The sequence below is a fragment of the Marmota flaviventris genome, chromosome 1, assembly GCF_047511675.1.
Source record: "Marmota flaviventris isolate mMarFla1 chromosome 1, mMarFla1.hap1, whole genome shotgun sequence".
Taxonomy (NCBI): Eukaryota; Metazoa; Chordata; class Mammalia; order Rodentia; family Sciuridae; genus Marmota; species Marmota flaviventris.
The window spans coordinates 94,863,259-94,885,168 of NC_092498.1; the positions used below are offsets into that span (position 1 = coordinate 94,863,259).

The following is a 21,910-nucleotide window of genomic DNA, read 5'->3' on the forward strand; positions in this document are numbered from 1 at the left end:
TTTAGGGTGTAATTATGTATTCATATAGGATTATGCCACATGCTTCCCTCCTGAATGTATTTTAAATTGTGGTTTTACCGCATTACCTCACATCCTTAATTCAAGAGGCATGTTATGATGCTTAACTGTTCCCTTCTTCTACTCCCTCTCTTATTTTTCTTTCTCATAAAACAGGCTGAATGGGTTGAAATGTCTGGTTTAGTTCAACTGTGCTAAAATCCTATGCTTAAGTCACCCTGGGTAACCAAAGAAAGACAGAGACTGAAGGAAGGAGTAGGGACAGGAAGGGAAGGGAGGGGACTTACTTTCTGGGCACTGACAGTTTCCAGGCATCTCATGTACAGCCCCCCTGAAGTAATGAGATTTCCATTTCATAAATGAAATAAGAGGCTCACGTGGTTAAATGACTCACCCCAGATCTTATTTTTCTGTTTGGAGGAATCCAACAAATGCCTACTACCTCATTATCTGATTTCATTATCATTTCCTAAAATCTCGTGCTCCTCCTCTCTTGCAGAATGTAGGTAACAGCCCTGTTATCTCATTCTGCCTATTCACCCATTCCAGAAGCTCCAGTGCTATCTGCATTGTTCCCCCCCCCATCCCCTGCTTAATTACGTCTCTGCTTCCAGCCCATTCTGCTTTTTAATAATAACTTTGCCCCCCTTCCTCTCCCCATTGCTGATACCAAAGTCTGGGGCCCAGTGGTTCTGGTTTGGGGCTATTTCAATAATCTCTTGGCTAATATCTCTGCTTCCAGTTTTCTCCCCCTCTAATCCTTGCCCTCACATGCCTGTTTTGTGATATTTCTGAATGGCGGGTTTGACAACATGACTCCTCTTAATGCACTCTCCTTTTCCCTGAAGTAAAAGTCTCTAGCCAACTCTGTCAGAGTCGTCATGATCTGGGCCATTTTCCTTGCACGTATCGTGCCCCTTTGCTCTCTCCCATGCATCCTTCACCAGCTACATGGAATGGTTCAAGTTTCCTGAGTGGCTGCAGGAAACACCAAGCTCTGTTGGTACTCTTTGCTCCACTTGGAAGGTTCCTCTCTTGATGAACTGGAAAACATCTTCTCCCTTCTAAGACCTAACTGAATTCTCCACTCCTCTCATTTTCTCTTTACCCCACTTTTGAAAGTGGGGGTCACCACCTCCTTTCCCCTGCTCTTCCTTGAATATTCTTATATAATACCATCTACCATTCTCGGCTGCAACTTTTTGGTTTGGTATTTGAGTAAATGACTTCATCGCCATTTCACCAATGGTACAAATTATGTTCTTGTTGTATTCCTAGAGCCTGAATTTTAAGAATGCTTTTGGTTGTGAATGTTTTTGTTTCCTTAAAGGTTTATGTTAAGTGTAAAATATTTTTATAATTCAAACAAAATAGATGAGAGTTTTGTATGTCACAGGCTTACCAACTTTCATTATTAGTGCAGGTAGGCAGAGCGTGCTTGAGTTGATTATTGGAAGATGGTTTAGAATGGACTTGCAAGTAGATCAAGGAAACATTCAGACTTGTACTTTTTATTCTGCAGTAACCATTAGCTTTCCCTGCTTGTTGGGGTTGGGATATAAGCTGTCCCCGCAAAGCTCCTGTGTTAATGAAGGAATATTCAGAGGTGAAATGATTAGATTCTTGACAGCTGTAACCTTATCAGTTCATCCTAATTTGATAGACTGTCTGGGTGGTAACTGTAGGTAGGGGAGTTGTGGCTAGAGGAGCTGGGTCACTGGGGTATGCCCTGGAAGATTCATTTCCCTGTGACCCCTTCCCTTGCCTTCTGTGCTTCCTGGCTGCCATGAATGGAGCAGTGCTCCTCTACCAAGCCCTTCCACCATGATGTTCTGACTCACCTTGGGCCCAGAGCAACAGACTCCGCCAACCACGGACCCCCACTCTAAAACCATGAGCCAAAATAAATTTTCTCTCCTCTAAGTTGTTTTTATTGTTTATTTTGGTCACAGTGACAAAAAGCTGACTGACACATTGCCCTTAAAATTATTCACAGGGAGCCTGGTGTGGCGGTGCCCACCTGTAATCTCAGCAGCTCCAGAGGCTGAGGCAGGAGGATCACAAGTTCAAAGCCCAACCTCAGCAAAAGTGAGGTGCTAAGCAACTCAGGGAGACCCTGTCTCTAAATAAAATACAAAGTAGGGCTGGGCAGGTGGCTCAGTGGTTGAGTGCCCTGAGTTCAAGCCCTGGTATTCCTCCCTGGCCAAAAAAAAAAAAAAAAAGTAGTCACAGGGGTCAAAAGACCCAATTAATTACCCTTCCTCCTATGAGTTCTGAATGAGAGTAAGATAAGAAGTAAAATATCAGCAGATTCAAATTAAATTATCAGTTTTATTTTTAGGTAAAGCCAAGTTGGAGAACATGACTTAGACTTAATGACAAAATCAGGTTTCCTGTTTCACTTCTGCCTTGGATGTGGCTGATTTGCTTGGGCTTAGAGAACTGTGGGAAGCAAGGGCTCAACGTGAGGAGGTGTGCTCACTGTGTGCAAAAAAAAAGCTTTGGGTGCCTCAGGAGAGAAGTTGAGGTGTTCAGATCGGGCAGCAACCCTTCACCTCACTGCCACAAAATGAAGGAATAGAGAACAATGTCAACACACTCTTAGGATCACACCAGTCTATAGAAAGGTAGGAAAATGATTTAACAGTCTTGGGTATATTCCCAAAGGAGACAAAATCAGCATGTTAGAGATACCTCCACTCCCATATTTATGGTAGCACCAACCACAATAGCAAGTATATGGAATCAACTTAAAAGTCCATCAACAAGTACAGAAAGTAGTTAAACTATAAATCTAATAGGGAATCGTTGAACTCTGAATTGGGCCTTGGTGAGCATAAAACAAAAGTAATTTTGACTACTTTAAACTCAGTAACTCAGTGAGGGTTTTTTTTTTTCCTTCTTCCCCCCCCTCCTCTGGAGGTATAGACTAGCATAAACATTCCTCTTTCTTTAACACCCTCACCACATTTTCTTGTAAAAATTGTAATTAGCAAAATTCATATAACAATGATTTAAATTAGTATTTCAAGAATTGTATATTATTCATTTAATTTTAAGATAAGGATTGGAATAACTGATTTCAATAAATATTTTTATTAAAACTGAAATAAACAACTGATGACATTAAAAAAATCCATCAACAGATGAATAGGTAAAGAAAATATGGTATATATACACAATGAAATACTATACAGCCATGAAAGGATGAAATTCTATCATTTGCAGCAATATAGATGGAACTGGAGGACTCATGTTAAGTGAAATAAATCAAGCACAGAGAGACAAACACCATATGATCTCACTCATGCAGAATCTAAAAAAAAAAAAAAGATCTCATTGATGTTGAGAGTACAGGAGTGGTTACCAGAGATTGGGGAGTGTGCAGGAAGGATGGAGAGAGATTGGTCGATGGCTACAATGTTACAATTAGGCTGGAGGAATAAGTTCTAGTGTTCTACAGCATAGGTGAATATAGTTAGCAAAAATGCACTGACCATCTCAAGAGAGCTAGAAGAGAGGAATTTTAATGTAATGTGATGATGACCTAAAGAAATGATAAGTTTAAGGCAATGGATATTCTAATTACCCTGGACTGTTACCTAATGTGTATACACTAATTAAAATGTCATATTGTATCTCAAATATGTAACTATGTGTCAAAAAAAAAAGGGGAAAGAAAAAGCACTGAAAGTGTTCCTTTTATTTAATAAATGAAAGTAGGAACACCAGAAGACCAGGGGAGAGGTCAATTCTTTCCAGCCAGAGTCACAGGCTAAATCATTCTCTTAAACTCATATATCTTGGTACAGGGAATTCTCTTTTTTTCATGGATGGGCTCTTAAATGCTCTAAATAAAAAATGTTATGACTCTTTTGTTTTTACCTAATGTTTATTTTATCATGATGCTGGTTAGAACAATGATATTTTCTGATCCGTAGTCAGACGTGTTATCCATTGCACCACTGGCCCAAGCTTAGAACAATGATATTTTCAACACAAAGGACACATATGTCAATAACGGAAAGTTTAATGATAAGAACAGTTGTTGACTTGACACAAGGGTGTGAGTGCTTTGATGGGAAGATTGACCCTGTTTGAATGACTACGAATTACAAGGGACTTTTTCCTGCAATTTATGGAGTGCTCTGGACCATGTCATCTCAACCCCAGGTCAGTGTGTAATTGCACATCCTGATGGCAGTGAAGAGCAGTCAAAAGAAGCTTGTGCTGTGAGTTCAGTGGCTTGTGCTGCCTATGCCGAGTTCTGCATGCTTGGACTCTTGGGTCAGTCCTTTAAGTTCATGGAGTTTACGATCCAGATGATGTTTCTAGTGGAACTAAACTATGATAATATGAGGCTGTGCTCTGACCTGTAATTTATTAATTCACAGTTAGATTTTAGTTCTGACTTATTTTAGGTCTGTGGGTTTGTATTCTTTTTTATTGCTAAATATATTCCCTAAAAGTTGGGATCTATTTAATTTGATCCATTTTAAAGTTATAATAGTAAAGGAAAAAAAATTGTGGTCAGGAGGCAACAATGTAAAATGAGTAGATCAGATTTTTACACAGCAAGTCTCTTTTTCTAGGTGAGTTAAGATGATCTTCCTAGAAGTAACATCCTTAACGGATGCTCAGCGCCTACAATAGCCTATCAGTGGAAGAGGGTCCTTTAGACCAGTGCTTCCCAAACTAAAAACAAAATGTGCACACAAAGCACCGACTCAGAAGGTGTGGGGTGAGGTCCCAGGTTTTGCATTTCTAACAAGCTCCCAGATGATGCCAATGACCAAGGAGACCAAACCCAAGTTACCAAATCAAAACACCAGCTCCCAACTCATCATGATTAATTTTATTCCACAGCATGTTTAAGGGAATGTTATTCTCAGGAGGATGTTTGGGATTAAAATAATTAAAAAAAACCTGGAAAGTACACACATTTATGTATCTCTTCTTTTCATTAAATATATATCTGTTTGGCAAAAAATGTTAGACTCTTTTGTACAAAAACAAAGCAAAAAAAAAAAAAAAAAAACCTTGCAAATTGTAAATACCTGTAATAATTACAACGATGTAAACTTGGATGTCTGACAGCTTGACCATCCCATGGAAAACCTGTGTTGCAGCAGGTTCCCCAGGAGAAGGTGACACGAAACCCTCGGATATTGACAGCCCGTCATAGAGGCATTTAGGTTTAGTCTATTAGAGATGGAGTGTAACTACTGATTTCATTTGTGCTTTCAGCTAAGAGGCTGGGAGCATGTGTGGAAATGAGGAAGGCAGGTCTGGGCTGGGGCAGGGAGAGGAAGCCCAAGACTAGCTAGCGCAGAGGGCAGCGGGAGGCTGGTCACGGTCACAGTGCAGATGCGGAGTGGGCGTGGGGTCTGTGGACTGTTTGGGAGACCCAGTGCTGGCGAGGCTTACTATGAGCATACTGGCGCTGCCCTTGGGATCCAAAAGGACCAGGGCAAGGCCAAGTCAGGAGACGGGGAGAGAGATCTCAAAGCAGATCTCAATTCAAATGAACCTGGTGACATGAGCTGACCCTCGAGAGAAGGGAAAGGAGAGCATGGCGTTTGTCTTCCCATCAGGTAGCTGCGCCATTTCTTCCAGGCACAGGCCACCGGGTATTCATTCCTTGTGGTCTGGGGCTGCTGGCTTTCCTACTCTAGGAAGGAAGGACTTTGCCTTCCAGGGATTAGGATGGAAATGCCCGATGGCTCTCTTGCCAGCAGTGGCTTTTGGCTATTGTCCCACCAGTGAACTGCAGCAATGGGCAGTGATCTAAAGCAGCGAGTCCAGAAACAGATCCAAGGAGGTGGGAGGGGCCAAAAATTGTTGGGGTTAGAGGTGACGCCAAAGAGAGGGTGACCTGCAGCTTCCCTTTACCAAAAGATGATTCCAAAGCACGAGTTATGTTTTCCTTCCTCTCTCCTGTTAGCTAGATTTTCCAGTTTGGGAGGGGGGGGGCTTGTCTGGGCCCGGCCACTTCAGTTACAGTCATAGACGAAGTCATAGTTGCTGGGTTCCTTGGGGATGGGTGGAGGTGCGTCAGGGATCTGGATGTTTTCCAGGTCCAGGAGGCGGAGCTTAATTTCCATGCTGAGCAGGGTGTCCAGGTCATTCCGTGTCAGGTCGCTCATCATGTCTTTCCCAAGCAGCGCATTCAGCCCATCCGTCCAGATACAGTACTGGCAGGGAAAGGAGGCAATGGTGATCACGATTGCTGGCAATTACAAGAGCAGTGCAAACAGCTAACACCTAGGGAATACTCAACATTACTAGGCTCTGCCCTAAGAGCTTTCTGCTACTGCCATTTAATATTTGCTGCTGCCTCTCTACAAATTGGACATTTCTGTTGTCATCTCTATTTTATAAGTTAGAGAGCTGAGGCAGAGAAATTAAGTAAAAGGATAGTAAGTGGAGTGGGTGGAATTGGAAATCAGGCAACCTGACTCCAGAGTCTTTGCTCTTCCATGTAGAAATGTGTCCCTAGGGAGCAGCAGAGGGTCTGAGTTCTCCACGGTTGTGCAGCACAGTATTGCTAATAACCTACCAGTGCATGCCTGGCTTTAAGGTATGGTGGGATATATATATTCTAACACTCCTGGACTCAGCATCATGCCAAGCTTGCTTCTTTCTTGACTCCAATCATCACTCCTAGTCCACTAGCTAATGTCTGCCTGACCTGATTCCTAGCATGCACAATGCCAGCTCCATTCCACTCTACAAAGATGTTCTTACCTGTGTTTCTCAGTGAAAGGGTAAGGAAACAGCTTTTGGCTGCCCAGTGTCTGGTGGCCAACATGGCTAAAATGATTGAGTGATCTCAATGGGAGATGGGAAAGAGGACCATGATACTTGGAGAAGGAGTCAACTTCTGTTGCCAGCATCTCAGAAAACTGCCTGTATTTGGATACTGTGCTTCCCTACCAGGTAGGTTGTCCCTGGTCCTACACAGGGCTCTATGATAGCATTTGCTCTGCTTCCTGCTTCACTGGTCTTTCTTCTAGCATACACTCTAGATTCAGTTCTTTCCATGCTTTATTGGGTCAAGTTGCAATTTCAGATCCTGCTTAAGTCTATCCTTGGATTGTGGCTACCTGGGCCACAGAATATTCAAGAATTATAGCCCAGAATATTCAAGCATATCTCAACATAGCATTAAAAGACTGGTGGCATTATATAAGTCTTAAGTCACTGTGATGGGATGGAAATCTGCCATGATACACGCCAATGGCATCGTTTTTTGGGGGGTTGAAATGCACCCCCTGTGTGAGGAGTGCCACAGTGAACTGTTGGACTTTGGTTCTGCCTTGGCTATGTGATCTCAGCCAAAGCATTTAACCCATCTAAACATAGGTTTAGTGCTAAGGGATTTCTGGAAGCATTAGTGTCCTCATGAATACCTCAGCCAGATTCTGAACATGTCTAACCATCTGTTTCTTCACAAATAACCTTGATAGAAATAGATACCTAGTTTCTACCCTGGAGATCCTGATTTTTTTTTTGTTCTTGGATGAGGAAATTTTATCTGTAAAAGCTTCCTAGATAATTCTGATGAATATCCACATATGGGTACCACCGAATACCATGCTCTCAAAGTTCACTACCAGCTCTGACACCATTTCATGGGGAATCCCCCAATCCTGCTCCTATACATAACTTTGCCAGCCCTGGCCAGACTCCTGGTGCATATTAACCCAGAGGGACATTTTTTTGAGAAGTGACCTACAAAGAACATTTTATTTAAAAATTATGTTGAACAATCAATTAGAAATCCTGTAATACTTACTTTGAGTTGGAATTATTAGTATCAACTCATGGTATATGTTATCTCAAAAAAATCATAACTTCTAGTTATGTTCCCCCAAAGACCTAAAGATAATGATCAAGTGTTAACAATCACACCTCATGTCCAGGTTCTCACAGCTACCATTTCCTATCACAAGTAACCAAGGGTTTAGAGAGAAAAGGCAGGAAAGATGAACCTGGTGTATCTTGTCATAGCAGAATGCAGAACATTATCAAAAACACAGGGTCATGTCATTAGTATCCATAAGCCATCTTGATGAGTGTACCTACTTGCCCCAGATAGGATAATTTGGATGCTAACATTGGCAATAACTGCAATATATTGACACAGATATGTTTAAACCCTAACTTTAGGGTAACCAAATAGTTGATGAGGCCAGTTTCTCTTTCAATATCCCACTAATAAATGAAGACAGAATGACAGAATTGAGATATCAACCTTTGGCAACTCTAGTGGATTCAAAGATCTAGGCAATGACCATCAGTAGCTGCCAATATTCAAAAAAGAAAGACAAGAAGTAGAAAACACTATTGCTACTGCTTAAAAATTGAGCCTGACTTTGGTTGGTCTTCAAAACACCAATTTATAGGCAATATTAGGAAGAGAAGAATATATAAAATGACATTGCAGTCTGTGGAGGGTAGAACAACATCTACCTGTCAAAGATATCCACATCCTGTTCCCTGAACCCTATGAAAATGTTATGTGGCACAGGGAATGAAGGTTGCCACCAGATGACCTTAAATTAGCAGATTATTGGAAAACTGGATTTTCCACCTGTGTCCAATGTAGTCACATGGGTCCTTAAATTGAGAGAGAGGGGAGAGACAGAGGGCCTTTGACTACAGAAGAGAAGGCTGATTTGATGAGAGGGCTCAAGCTGTCACTGCTGCAGATGGATGGAGGCCAAGGAATGCAAGAGGCATTCAGAAGTAGGAATGATAATTTGGTTTCTCCCCTGAGGCTCCAGAAAGGAATGCAGCCTGTACCATGTTGATGGTACCTCAGGCACATCTGACTTTCAACCTCCAGAATTCTAATATAATAAATTTGTGTTGTTTGATACTAACAGTCTGTGGTAGTGTATTGCAGTAGCAACAGTAACAAATACAAAGAATTATAATCAGCACAATCTTAGACTATTGACCACATTAGAAGAGTAATGACCTGGTATCTTCAACAAGTAACTTGCAAGGAAGAGAGAAGCACATGCACATTATTGTGAAAGAAGGAGAAACAGAGAGGGACTAAAGATTCAGAAAGACCTAAAACTTGGCAACCAACTGCAGTGTATGCATCTTAGTTAGATTCTCATTTGAACAAAGTATAAAAGAATAAAAGAAAATGCAAGTTAGACAACTGTGGATGTCTGAGAGTTGACTGTGCATGATGATATAAAAACTACCACAAGAGTCGTTTGGACTGGCAGGAAATACTGAGCTCAACTCTGGCTCTGTCCCTCTAGTGTAGGGGTTAATGGGAAGGTTTCAGGAGAAAGACTGCCAGGGTTCAAATCCTAGCTCTATCACTTACTATTTGAGTGATCTCGAGAAGTGTTTTGTTTTTTTTTTAATTTGTTTTTTAGTTGTAGATGAACACAATACCTTTGTTATTTATTTATTTATTTGTTTGTTTGTTTATTTTTAATGTGGTGCTGAAGATTGAACTTGGTGTCTCTCATGTGCTAGGCAAGTGCTCTATCACTGAGCTACAACCCCAACCCAAGTTTCTTAACCTCTGTATGCCTCATTTGTCTTTTTTACAAAATAGGGATACTATTAGTTTGTTTCTCATAGAATTACATAAGGATTGAGGTGATCCACACATAAAATTATATATCTATATGTTTATATCAGTATTTATAATCTGTAATAGGGACTGGCACAGGATGACTGAGGCTAGTTATAATTACTATTATCCTTTCTGTTGTTGAGGTCTTCAGTTTGGGAAACCTTTCTCCCCTCATTTGATAAATAATATGTGTAATAGAACTTTCCATTTTATGGAGTGATTGTGAAAATAAGATGAAGTAATCAATATGCAAGTGTTTTGAAGAAGCTATAAGAATTCATAAGCATATGCTATCTCTGTCCTCGTTGCCTCTATAAGAAGTGACAGGAATAAAAATCTAGCAGTCCTAGAGCATATATTCTTATCTGAAATTAATGTACTTACACAGGGGAAAACAGCCTTGCATTGATTTAAATTACAGCTGACGTTCTACTATTCTGAGTAGTTTTCTATAATGTTCTATACATTTTGAATATGGTGGCCTGTGTATAACCACTCTTTTACTTAAAAACAGAACTAGTAGGACACAGTGTCTATTTTCAGAAAGATGAAGACAACGTCTTACCCTTCTGCAAACTAAATGTCAAGTGACACAGAATTATATTTAAGCACCATTCTAAATGCAGGATTTGTGTCTAATCTTTCCTCTTTCTTTGGGATGTACGATTTTATTCAAAAGCTTCAAACCAGTGAAAACCAGATACTAAAGACCTTCTAAATGAGCTACATCTCCTAGGGGAAATGAGGAACAAAAGTCAGATTTCACTAAAATGTTCCCTTCCCTTTCTAAAACCTGTTTATGCAATGACATGCAAAACAAAAACTTGAATGGTATCGTCTAAAAATAAAATTTTCAAGCATTATGTTGGGTTCCAGTTTACAAGAGAAAAAGTTAAATCAACCATAACTGCTACTTTGTCTTACAAATGCATTTTCCTAGATTTATGCTAAACCTTTTAAATATAGCTGACAGTGTGCTTCAAGAAGAGAAACAAATTATACATATAACAAGATGTCAAAAAGGAATAAAAGCATCTTGGAAATAAAATTTCAACAGCAGAGACAGCCCTAACCCTCTTAAAATAGCTTGAAGAAACTTGGAGAGAACCTACTTCATCAGATGTTTTAAAGAATAGAGACTAGTTTATCTTGGGAAAATCCAGACCAAAAACCTAAACATTCAATGAAAACCAAAGCTCTAGCCAGGGCTGCTTCTTCCTCTGGATTAACAATTATGCCTTTGCTAAGTTTGAAGCATTTGTACATCCAGTTTCTTTATCATTATGCTATAATTTGGACCTTAAATGTACCCTAAAGTCTCATTTGTTAAAGGTTTGGTACCAGCCTGCTGGGAGCCATTAGCCAAGTAGGTATGACAATTTCCTTGCCAGCGTACCCCATGTTGCTGACATGTTGCAGCGACATTGAATGTAGGTGACCTTGCTCAAGGACCAAGGCAGATTAGGGTGTTCCCGGTTTTAAGATAATCGTGTTTAGGGCGTTCCCAGTTTAGGTTCCAGGTTTAAGGTTTAAGATTATTCCTCCTGGGAATAGGGCGTATCCTGCTGCCTGAGTTCCCCTTGAGTTCTCACGGGATTCAGACAGTATATTTTGGAGATAGAAGCCCAGTGGGTGTGGATTTGGGCAGAGAACGTGGATTTGGGCAGAGAACGTGGATTTCCCCAGAACGTGTTTGTAGACGGCTGGTGTGAGTTCGGGAATAAAGAGTTGCTGTTTGAATCTACAAGCTGTGTGGTGGCTCGTGATTGTGTGCCCAGCCAGACTGTGGCACCAGCCTGTGGTACTATTGGAAAGTGGTAGAATCTGTAAGAAATGGAGCCTAGTTGAAGGCAGTTAGGCCATTTGGAGTTGCCTTCAAGGGGATATTGGGACCCTGGACCTTTCCTTTTCTCTTGCTTACTTCCCAGTCACCATGAAGTAAGGAGCTTTCTCTTTCATAAGTTTCCTGCCATGATGTTCTGCTTTACCAGAGGATTCAAAATCATAATAGATTCAACCAACCACAGCCTAAAAGCTCTCAAACCCTGAGCCAAGATAAACCTTTCTTGCTTGTTAAGTTGATTATCTCAAGTATTTTGTCCCAGTAATGGAAAGCTGACTAGCACACATGAAATATCAATCAAACTACTAAGAAGTTGGACCTGTTATAACTGGCAATTTTTAAAGAGGTTTCTAGTCTACCTCAAGATAATAAGATTCCTCTTTGTTCATGATTATTTTGGGCAGACTTCAAAAAAATTTTTCTTCTTTTCCAGTACTTTTCCTTGTGCTGTTTTTCTAGAAACAATATAACATTCTGTAATAAATCAACCCCACTGAGACTCTTACCTCATGCTTGTCAGGAGCAATGAAGTTCAGTTGGCAGTTTGAGTCATACAAGATGGAGAAAGCAAGTTCAAGCACCTCCTACAAGAGATCCAAGAAAACACTACATTAAAGAAGATTGGCATTTTCTTTTTACAGTTATAAATGGCTGCAGCTTGAACATGGAGTAGGGCTTGCTGCCTGTCTGGATAAGAGAAGCAGCAATGAAGATAGCAGGAAGAGGGGGCATGCTTTTCAAGGTTTGCAGCATGAATCCTTCTCTCCATTCAGGAGAGATCTGTGGGAACCACCTGATCTCTCATAACAACCATGTAGTAAGTGATGTCACTACCCTTATATGGGGCAGAGTTTAGAGAGGTTAAGGCCACATGGCTCCAAAGCTGTTCTCTTCTTCTTTCTGCAGCATCTCCATCCCAGGGAGACATAGCAAACACTAAACTCTCCCACAAGCAGCAGCATGAAGGGCTGCTCTACCTTCTATCACTCCCAAACAGACAGAGGTCCATAAAGGTCTGACCTCCCCAAAACATAGAGGCTATCTCCAAGGCAACGAGCCTTCTGGGTGAACCCAAATCTCAATGGCTGTCCTTTGCCCTTTGCACTACTGTGGAGCAAATGCACACATAGATTTTATTCACTAGAGGCTACAGGATATTAAGGAGAAGCATGGGTTCAAGTGACTCATTCACTGTGGAGGGCAGACCGCAGGCCAGGCCCAGAGTTCCAAGAACCAAATGACACTTTCATTTCACTGTAGCTAAATGACTTTGGCCAAGGTGCTGAGTGTCAAGTCTAAAATGTAAGTTAAAAACCACTTTTCTAGGCACGTAATCTACCAATATCTAGCACCATGATCATCCTGCTGGCCTGAGCAGTCAACAGGATGGAATCTCTGGAAAATGAGAGTCCTCAGTACATCCCAACACCCCGTGGCTCCAAATCTAGAGGAGAAGGGTCAAGTGTATCCATACCCCTCTCTTCTGTGGTGATCTGGGAGCTGCACTGCTCAGTAACTGCCCCAGGGAACATTCTTTCTTAGGGAGCCAGACTTCTCCACGTTATTCTCCATCTCAATACGTGTCAGAGGATTTGCCTTTGGTGAGTGACCCCTGGCGCCAATGCCCCAGAGAAAAGGTGGAAGGCAACCCAACAAAGTCAATGCCTCCAGATTTCAGAAGAATTAAAGAATTTTGCCAAAATAAACTCCGAAGACCTACTGTGAGCTGGATTCTTTCTCAAGAGAGTCCACCAAGAAGCTATTTCTGGTTCTCGTGGAGTTCCTGTGTGCCATTGCTCACCTCCAGCTGTTCCCTCATCAAGAGGAAGCAGCTTTAGTTCTGAGGCCAGACCTTCCAGAATCTCACACTCGAATGGCTTCCCTCACTCCACCAGAAATAGAAGGAAAGAAGGATGTTGTGGCATGGAAGCTATTCTGAAAAAACACTCCTCCATTATTTTTTTTTTTTTGTTCTTTTTATTCCTTAGGATTCCATGCAGGTCTCTGCCCAGTGAAGATGACATGTAAAGCAGCTCCACCCAAACAAATAACAAACAAATCCCATTTTCCATTAAGTTCGGCACCTGTTTCCATAACCATATCTCACAGGTCTTTTAATTTACAATTAAATCATCATAGCTTTACTAGTAGTAGCATCAATTGATATTATCCTTAAAAAAATAAAGCAATACACATCAAGAACCAGGGAATCCCCCTCCTGGGGTTATTCCAGAAAGAATATTCAAAAGCAAGCAAGTTACATATTATTATCTGTAAGAACATTATGACAAAGTAACTATCTCTCTCTTCTTTGGGTACTAAGGAAATCACAAATTAGCAATTGAAAGAAATATATATGGTCAGTCATTCAGTAAGATAATTATGAACACCTGATATTAAGTGAAAAGCAGGAGAAATGAACACTATGCACACACAGATCATAATTATGGACAAAGTAGACAGACTACTAGAGACCAGTATGTGAAATGAAAATTGTGTTAAGGTTCTGGGATTATAAATCTTTTCTCTTCAAAATATTTTTTTTCCAATAAAACCTTGAACTCTAATCTCAAAAATTCACAAAAATTATTGTTGGATAAGGAATGTTGTATAAGCAACTATTTCTTTACTCATCGGAGAGTCATTCATTAGAAAAACTCTGACTCATTCTTGAGAGAAAGGAGAAGATGGGCTTTGCTTTTGAACAACCAGTCTGGATATCACAGCAGCACCAGGGGACTTTTCGTGGTAAACAGGACAAGGCAGAACTCATCAAAATCTTTCTGGCTGAGCCTGGATGACAACTGCCACTTCGCTCAGGGAAATCGCATGGCCAATCACCCCTGGTGGCAGCAGCTGGTTTGAACATCACCATGGCTGGCCCGGACTGTGAGCTCCTGACAAGGTGCTGAAGTCTCCTGAGACCAGGGTATTGGCAAGGTCAGCGCTGTGACCCTGTAACACTTTCTCCTCTGCAGAAGGATGGAGAAGGAAGAGAAATAAAGGGGTGTGCTGATTTTGGGCTTTGCCCTTGTATGCCTTACTTAGGATGTAAATGATCAGAGCTGTCCTGACCTAGATTGCTGATAAACACAGGCAGGAAATGGGAAATTCGTGAGAATGTCAATCCCCACTTTAATTTCACTGAGGCTTCCTGGGAGGGTGGGAGGAATTAATTCTCTGAACCACAGGCCTGTGTGAAAGGCTGCTATCACTTATAATGGGTTTTATTGACGTCTTCAGCTTGCTGTCATTGAATCATTGGTGGAGGTCAGCTCTGTAGCACTTGGAGCAGAGAGGATGCCGAGCTGGGAGCGATGGCGCCTCTCAGGCCAACACTCTGGAAGATGCCACCTGTCCAAACTGCCTGGGAGGGAGAAAGGCGCCAGGTGGTGGCTGAGAAGGCTGTCACAAAACTGGGGCAGTGTACTCCTCAGGGGCTTCCAGCCACAGACCACAACAATCACACAGATATCTAATGCTCTGGGGCTTTGCTGCTCACTTCCGAAGGCCTTTCATTCCCTCTGGATTTAATTCAGTGAAAAATCACACCCAGGAGCAGTTTATCTCCTCCCGTTTTGCTGACACACACCTGCCAGCCTGCCATGTGGAGGAAGGTTCTGGATGGGCTGAGTTCTAGGGAAGGGGGGGGATCATCCTTCTATATCCTCAGGTCTCTCTATATCGTCAGGTCTCTGACTTTGAACTCAATCCTCTGGCCCTGGGATCAGTGACAAGGCACACTGGGTCAAGGATGTTCAGAGAAACAGCACCTGGGTGTAGAAAGTGTATGAATGCATTTTCTTCCATGAGTCAAAAGATAGACTGGCAATACAAGAACAGAATCTTATGCAACATATTTTCAGTGCACAGCATTGGTTCAGGTTTTAGGGCAACTTAACGTATCTGGACATTTTACCCAGCATCCCCTTAAATACATTGGTTCTCCATCTATCCAGATCATCTGGAGGACAAAGTATGTTGATGAAAGACACAGGATGGAATTTGGCCTATGTGTGGGTGTTAAATATGGCCCCAGAAATAATAGTAGATTTGATAGCTACAGTGCATTGCTGCTCACCTATATATCTGTGAATCTGAGTTTCTGTTTTAAAAGGCAAACAAATTTACTCATTCGGGTAGTGCACAGTAGAAGAGGCTGCTTTTTTCAGGCACCTATACCTTCTAGGCTTCAATCCATCTTAATAGCATTAACCTCTGGTTCTCCAACCCATTTTCTTCTCCCTGTCCCCGGGTATCCTAGGCTCCCAATTCACTGGTTCCCAGTTAAAGAATGCTCTTTCACACATGGAGAGGCCCCTGGGCCTTTTGACATGCTGTGTCCTCCTCCTGGAAAGTCTCGCCCTTATTTCTCCACCTGGCCAATTCCTTTTCAAAACCCAGCTCAAGTGTCATTTCCTCCATGAACTATTCTCAACTCTACTACTCTGTTTAAATTAATTTTTTGGCGTAGATGATGAATTGTAATTGTACATTTATAAATAAATCACATCAGTGGACACCTAGGCCCAAGGCCAGGTAATATTTACCTTTGGATTCCTGGTACCTATCACAAAGAAGATACTGTATGAATAAGGAGTGCAGTAAATCTGAATAAAAGTCTTTTTAATTAAGACCAGGGTTTCAAGCCAACTCTAAGACATCACCTTCTAGGAGCATCTGTTTCTTATTTAAGATTTAAGAATTGCATTATAAAAGCAAAAGCTGGGTTCTGGAACGTTGGAAGATGCTAGCTTCACTTATAACTAATATTCTCCTATCTGAATCAGGATCCAGTGAGATCAGCCCTCTGATGATTACACGGTGACGGTCTAAGCTCCAAATCCAGTGAGACAGCACTGCATGTCCAAGTTAAGCCACACAACAAGAAGTCAACTTATTTTATAAATTATGGAGTTTGAATTTAGAATCCTTAATCCTTAAAAATCGAAAGTCTTACAATTGAATTTCCACCCACCCATGACAATTCCTTTCAAATCTCGGTCAGAAATTTTCCACTCTGAGAAGAACCTGGCATTTGTTTCCACAGAGGTTTGCCTGTTGCACAGAGCTTTGTTAAACACTTAGATTCTAAGCTCCTGGAGGCTGGGCCATGTCTCCCCATTGGCCACCCCATACCCAGTGCTCATCAGATCTCAGGCACCTCAATGCTGAATGACTAAATGTGTGAATAAATGCCTCTACTATGGAGGGCCAGTTCTCTTCATCTCTTTATTTTCAGGGCCTTGGACAGTGCCAGAGACATTAGCAAACGTTGAATATGTGAGAAGACTGCTAGAGACTAATATTTTTCTATTAACAAAATGTCTCTTTTGTGGATTCTAGTAGATGAGTTTGCCTTGCTCAGCAATTAAGCCAACCAAGTCCCGGGGCACAAAATGTCAGAAGCTACGGAGTTTCTGGAGATTCTGTGGGAAGGGTCAACAGCAAGACTGGGTTGTTGCCCATCCTATACTTAAAGATCTCCTATGGACATATTTTGGCTAATTCTCCTTTGAAGCTGCAAGTGTCCCCTCTCTTACTCAGAAGTCCCAAAAGTAGGGAGGAAGGGGCCTCTGGGTTCCTAGAAGGAAGGGTATGGGTGTGGGGAGTTGAGGAAGAACAGTGGATTTCCTTTCTACCTTTTGACATTTTGCCTAAAGAAGTAGGTATATGATCCAAATGTTACAGGACAAGTAATTTTCATGAATATACAAATGAAAATCCAGACTGATAGAGATACTGCTGTCCTCACTCCTCAAGTCAGATTGAAAGAGGGTGGTGGGTGGCCAAAACATCAGGGCCACCGAGTTCAAGAAAGCAGCTTCCACTTGCAGTCTTGTTTATGTGTTTAATAAAATGTACCCCATCCACCCACCCATCCACCCATCCATCCATCCATCCTTCCATTTATTATGAGTGCCATGACAATAATAATAAAAAAGTTTAGGAAACATCATGGACTATGTTAATAGACTTTAAGGGAAGAGGAATGAAAAGTAAGAAGGCCAAATCCACACATATATATATTATGTTCAAATGTGATCATCCTCTCCACACCTGTTTTGATCTTGGCAACTTGTGTCTTTTGTTGTTAGGCTGGAAGAGAATCAATTTTATTCATCTTTTCAACGACCCAGCTTTTGCTTTGTTATTTTTCTCTACTATTTTCCTGCTTTCTGTTTCATTGGTTTCTACTCTAATTTTTATTATTTCTTTTCTTTTGCTTGTTTTAGGCTTAAATTGCTCCTCTTCTCTAGTGACCTAAGATAAAAACTTCAATGATTTGAGATTGTTATTTTTTCTCACATATTCATCTAATGTTATGAATTTCTCCATAAGCACCATTTTTTACTGCATCCCACACATTTCAATAAGTTTTATTTTTATTTTATTTGGTTTAAAACATGTTGAAATTTTTCTTGAAACTTCCTCTTCAAACTTTGGGTTATTTAGAAGTTAACTGTCAGATTTCCAAATATTTGGGGGATTTTTAAAATTTATCTTTCTGCTGTTGATTTTTAGTTTGTGTTTTGAAAATATACATTGTTATTTTTTTAAGTTTAAAATATATTTTATGGTCTAGAATGTGGTCTATCTTGGCAAATGTTTCCTGTGAGCTTGAGAAGAATGTATAGTCTTTTGTTTCTTTGGTGGATTATTTTATTAATGTCAATTAGATCAGGTTGATTAATTGTGCTGTTCAAGTCATCGATATACTTTTTGATTTTCTGCCTGCTTGATTTATCGATTACTGACGATGGAATGTTGAAATCTCCAATATAATAATGGATTTGTCTATTTCTCCTTTTAATGCTATCAGTTTCATGACTCGTACTATGAAAATTTCTTGTTAAATTCATATATGTGCAAGACTGTTATGTCTTCTTGGAGAATTGACTCCTAGATAATTTTCTTTGTTCTCAAGTTTGCTCTGCCTGAAATTAATATAGCTACTCCAGTTTTCTCTAGATTAGTGTTAACACGGTATGTCTATCCCTATCTAGTACTTTTAACCTATCTTAGTCTTATATGGCAAGGGGTTTCTGGTAGACAGCAGACAGTTAGGTCTTGCTTTTTTAAAAAAAATTGACAATATCTTTTGATTGATGTAGTAGAACACTTATTTTTAAAAGGATCATTGATATAGCTAGATTAATGTGGATGTGTTGGTAACTCTTTTCTATTTGTTGATTTTGTTCTTTGTTTCTTCTTTTTTGCCTTCCCCTTTTTAATTACTGTCATTCATTTCACTTATCCATATGCTGTAATCATCAATGCATGCTTACTATTATAACCTTAAACAATGAGTAGTTATCTTTTCGATGTGTTAACAATAAAAACTAATATTTTTGTTTTACCTTTATTTATTCTTTCTCTGATACTCTATCCTTTCAAATGTAGATTCAAGTTTCTCATCCTTATAATTTTCCTTCTGGTTGAACCAATTCCTCTAACATTTCTTGCAGAGTAGGTCTGCTGACAATGAATTCTTGTCACCAAGTTTATCTCAGTTTTTGTTTATTTGAAAAAACCTTATTTTCCCTTTTTATATGTGAGTAACATCACTGGATTTAATATTCAAGGTAAGTGGGCTTTGTTCTTTCAACCATCTGCTCCAATCTACTCTCCTTGCTTGCAAGTTTCTTATGAGAAGAAACTAATTCTTGTCTCTAATTCTTATCTTTGTCTTTGAAGAGTAAGGTGTTTCTCTCCTTATAGCTTCTTCCAAATTTTTCTCTCTGCCTTTGGTTTTCTATAGCTTGAAAATGATATGTTTAAGTGTGGGGTTTTTTTTGGTGTATTTATCCCCGCTGGTGTCCTCTAAATTTTCTGGATTTGTGGTTTGATGTCTGTCATTATTTTGGAAATTTCTTGACCATTATCACTTCAATAGTTTTTCTGTTTCAATCTCTTTCTTCTCCTTTATTCTTGGAATTATACATATGTTATGCCTTTTGCAAATGTCTCATGGTTCTTTGACATTTTGTTGTGATTTTTTCTTTTCTCTTTGCAGTTCAATTTAGGAAGTTTCTACCAACTCAATTCATCTTCAAGCTCATGGAGTCTTCCCTCAACCATGTTAAGACTACTCATGAGCCCACTGAAAGCATCCTTCATTTTCATTACAATGTTTTTAATTGATAGACTTTCCTTTGGACTCATAAAGTTTCCGTCTCTGTGCTTACATGACCTCTCTGTTCTCGCACATGATCTACTTTTCTCCATTAGAGCCTGTAACATTTTATTTTAAATTCCCCACCCAACAATTTAATATTTATGTCATACTGGAGTCTGGTTTTTATCATTGCTTGGTTCTTCAGATTTCTTTTTCTTTTTCTTTATTGGCATGCCTCTAATTTTTTGTTAAAATATAGACATGTTCTATCAAGTAATAGGAAATAAGATATTTAGGTCCTTAGAGTGATAGCCTATGCTAAATTGGCAAGGAACTGGGTTATGTTTACATTTGTTATAGTTATTAAGTGCCAGAGCCTCCAAAGTCTTCTTGTGTCATTGTTTTTGTGTCCTTTACTGTCTCTGGTTTCCCTAAGTAACTCTCTTCAGAGAGGCAGTATCTTGCAGATCTTTCATCTACAATCCACTATTATTACTTTGGAGTCTGAGGATGTGGCAATGAGGTATAGGGAAGATATATAGTATTCTATAATCTTCCAATTAAATCTCAATCTTTTAGGGGCTCTTTGTCTTGGGGATGTCAGTTTTCCAATAGTATAGCTTCTCTAGTAGTATATCTTTATTCCTCCTGTCCCTTCCCCTTTTCCCTGGCTATAAAATTCCCAATTAATTTCTTTTAGACCCTGATTGCTGTTGACTATGTCTCTTATCACCTCCAACCCCGCAGTTGAGATAGGGATGAAATCAGATAAATTCCTTGTCCCTAGTTGGAAAAAGGCCTGGAGAATTAGGACTTTTTAATTAAAGGGGCTCTGGAATATTTCATAACTATTCTTTCCCATCCCTGACTGTCAGGGATCTTTCTCAAAGAGAGAACCTCCTGAGGTTTCTGAAATCCATGGAAGTATACCCCACTTGCCAATGGAACCTCTAGGAGTTTCTTTCTCTCAATATGAGTCTATACTAAGCCTGAAGAAATTCATCTGAAGTATCACAAGTGTTCCTACTGTTTAGGAACAGTAATCCAGTGGATGGATTCTGCTCCAGGTAAACAGATCTTGGTTGTGACTCTCTTGATGACCCTGAGTCTACATTTCAGGGTGATGGTTTGCCTGCATCTTCAGCTCTCTGAAAGGTTCAAGAAAAGTTGTTAATTTCTAGTTTGCTCAACTGTTTTTTTTTTGTTGTTGTTGTTGTTGTGGTTGTTTGTTTGTTTGTTTGTTTTACTATAAGGATGGGAGTGACAGTTTTCAAGCTCTTTACATGTTGGGGATGAAGCAGGAAGTCTCTCTGATCTATTTTACTTAATTCCTTCTGTCTCTCTTCAGCATGCTTGAGTCGTGGCAGGTTGTCCCATGGCCAGCTAGGGCCTTCTCTGGTTACTCCTATTGCTGTAAATTTCCTCTAGTTTTCTGCTAGGCTTCAAACATTGTACAACCAGGGCTCCTTAGCTGGAACTGAGCAGAGACAGTGCTCTCTGAGATTGCAGAGGGAACACTGATGTGCACAGCATATGGTAAACCCTACTGGTGTTACAGGAAGGCAGTGCCACAGGAGGCAAATCATGAAAGCGGGGACCTTGTTGCTACAGTTAAGGATGCTCTTTGGAATCTGAAGAGCTGCACAATCCCTGTTGTCCCCACACATCATGGCAAAGAGAGACATGGAAATCGCTATAGGTGCTGTATAACTGGTGATCTACAGACCCTGGCCTCTGAGACATGCCCTTACATCATTATTCTTGTCTTTAAGTACATTATATGACAGTGTTCTGATGGGCTTGCTAAAGGAGGAATACACATGGACTTGGGAAGAGTTACACACATAACTTAAGAAGCAAACATCTTGTGATCAGCTTCCCTGGCTGCATCTGCATCCTTCTATTAAACTGAATGATAATTTCATTGTAGTTTTGTTTTCCTTAAATATAAATAGGGTCATCTCACAAAGACCTAGATTCCCCTTTATCTGACAACATTTGAAATTACAGACCATTTATTTTAATTCTGATTAATAAGGATGTATGTGATATTGTTTTCCTCTTAGATACTGATGCTGGAAATAAAGAAGCAACTTATTGATCCATGTGACACTTTTGGCACCAAAGTGTCTAGAGCAGCCAGATAAATCTAGATACTTTTGTTCATTGATATATATATGATATATATATATATCATAAGATGCCAAGAAGTATAAGAAAGGGATTGGCTCCTTGATGGCCCCTCTGAAGGCAAATCCCTCCAAACTGGGGACAAAGAAAATTATTCCATCTTTCCAAATAATGCCCCCTGCTGTACCCT

The 21,910-nt window shown here is 40.2% G+C and overlaps 1 protein-coding gene across 2 annotated transcripts in view; it reads right to left on the minus strand.

Annotated features, from left to right (window-relative positions):
• Positions 1 to 4,858: 4,858 nt before the first annotated feature.
• Positions 4,859 to 21,910, minus strand: part of Elmo1 (engulfment and cell motility 1) — a 557,729-nt gene continuing 540,677 nt past the window's right edge. For both annotated transcript variants that reach the window (XM_027939610.3, XM_027939609.2), the window contains exons 21-22: positions 11,978 to 12,055; positions 4,859 to 6,212 (exon numbers count right to left, since the gene is read on the minus strand). In XM_027939610.3, the coding sequence (XP_027795411.1) occupies positions 6,012 to 6,212; positions 11,978 to 12,055 (279 nt within the window). In that variant the 3' untranslated portion in view covers positions 4,859 to 6,011. The remainder of the gene's footprint in view (positions 6,213 to 11,977; positions 12,056 to 21,910) is intronic.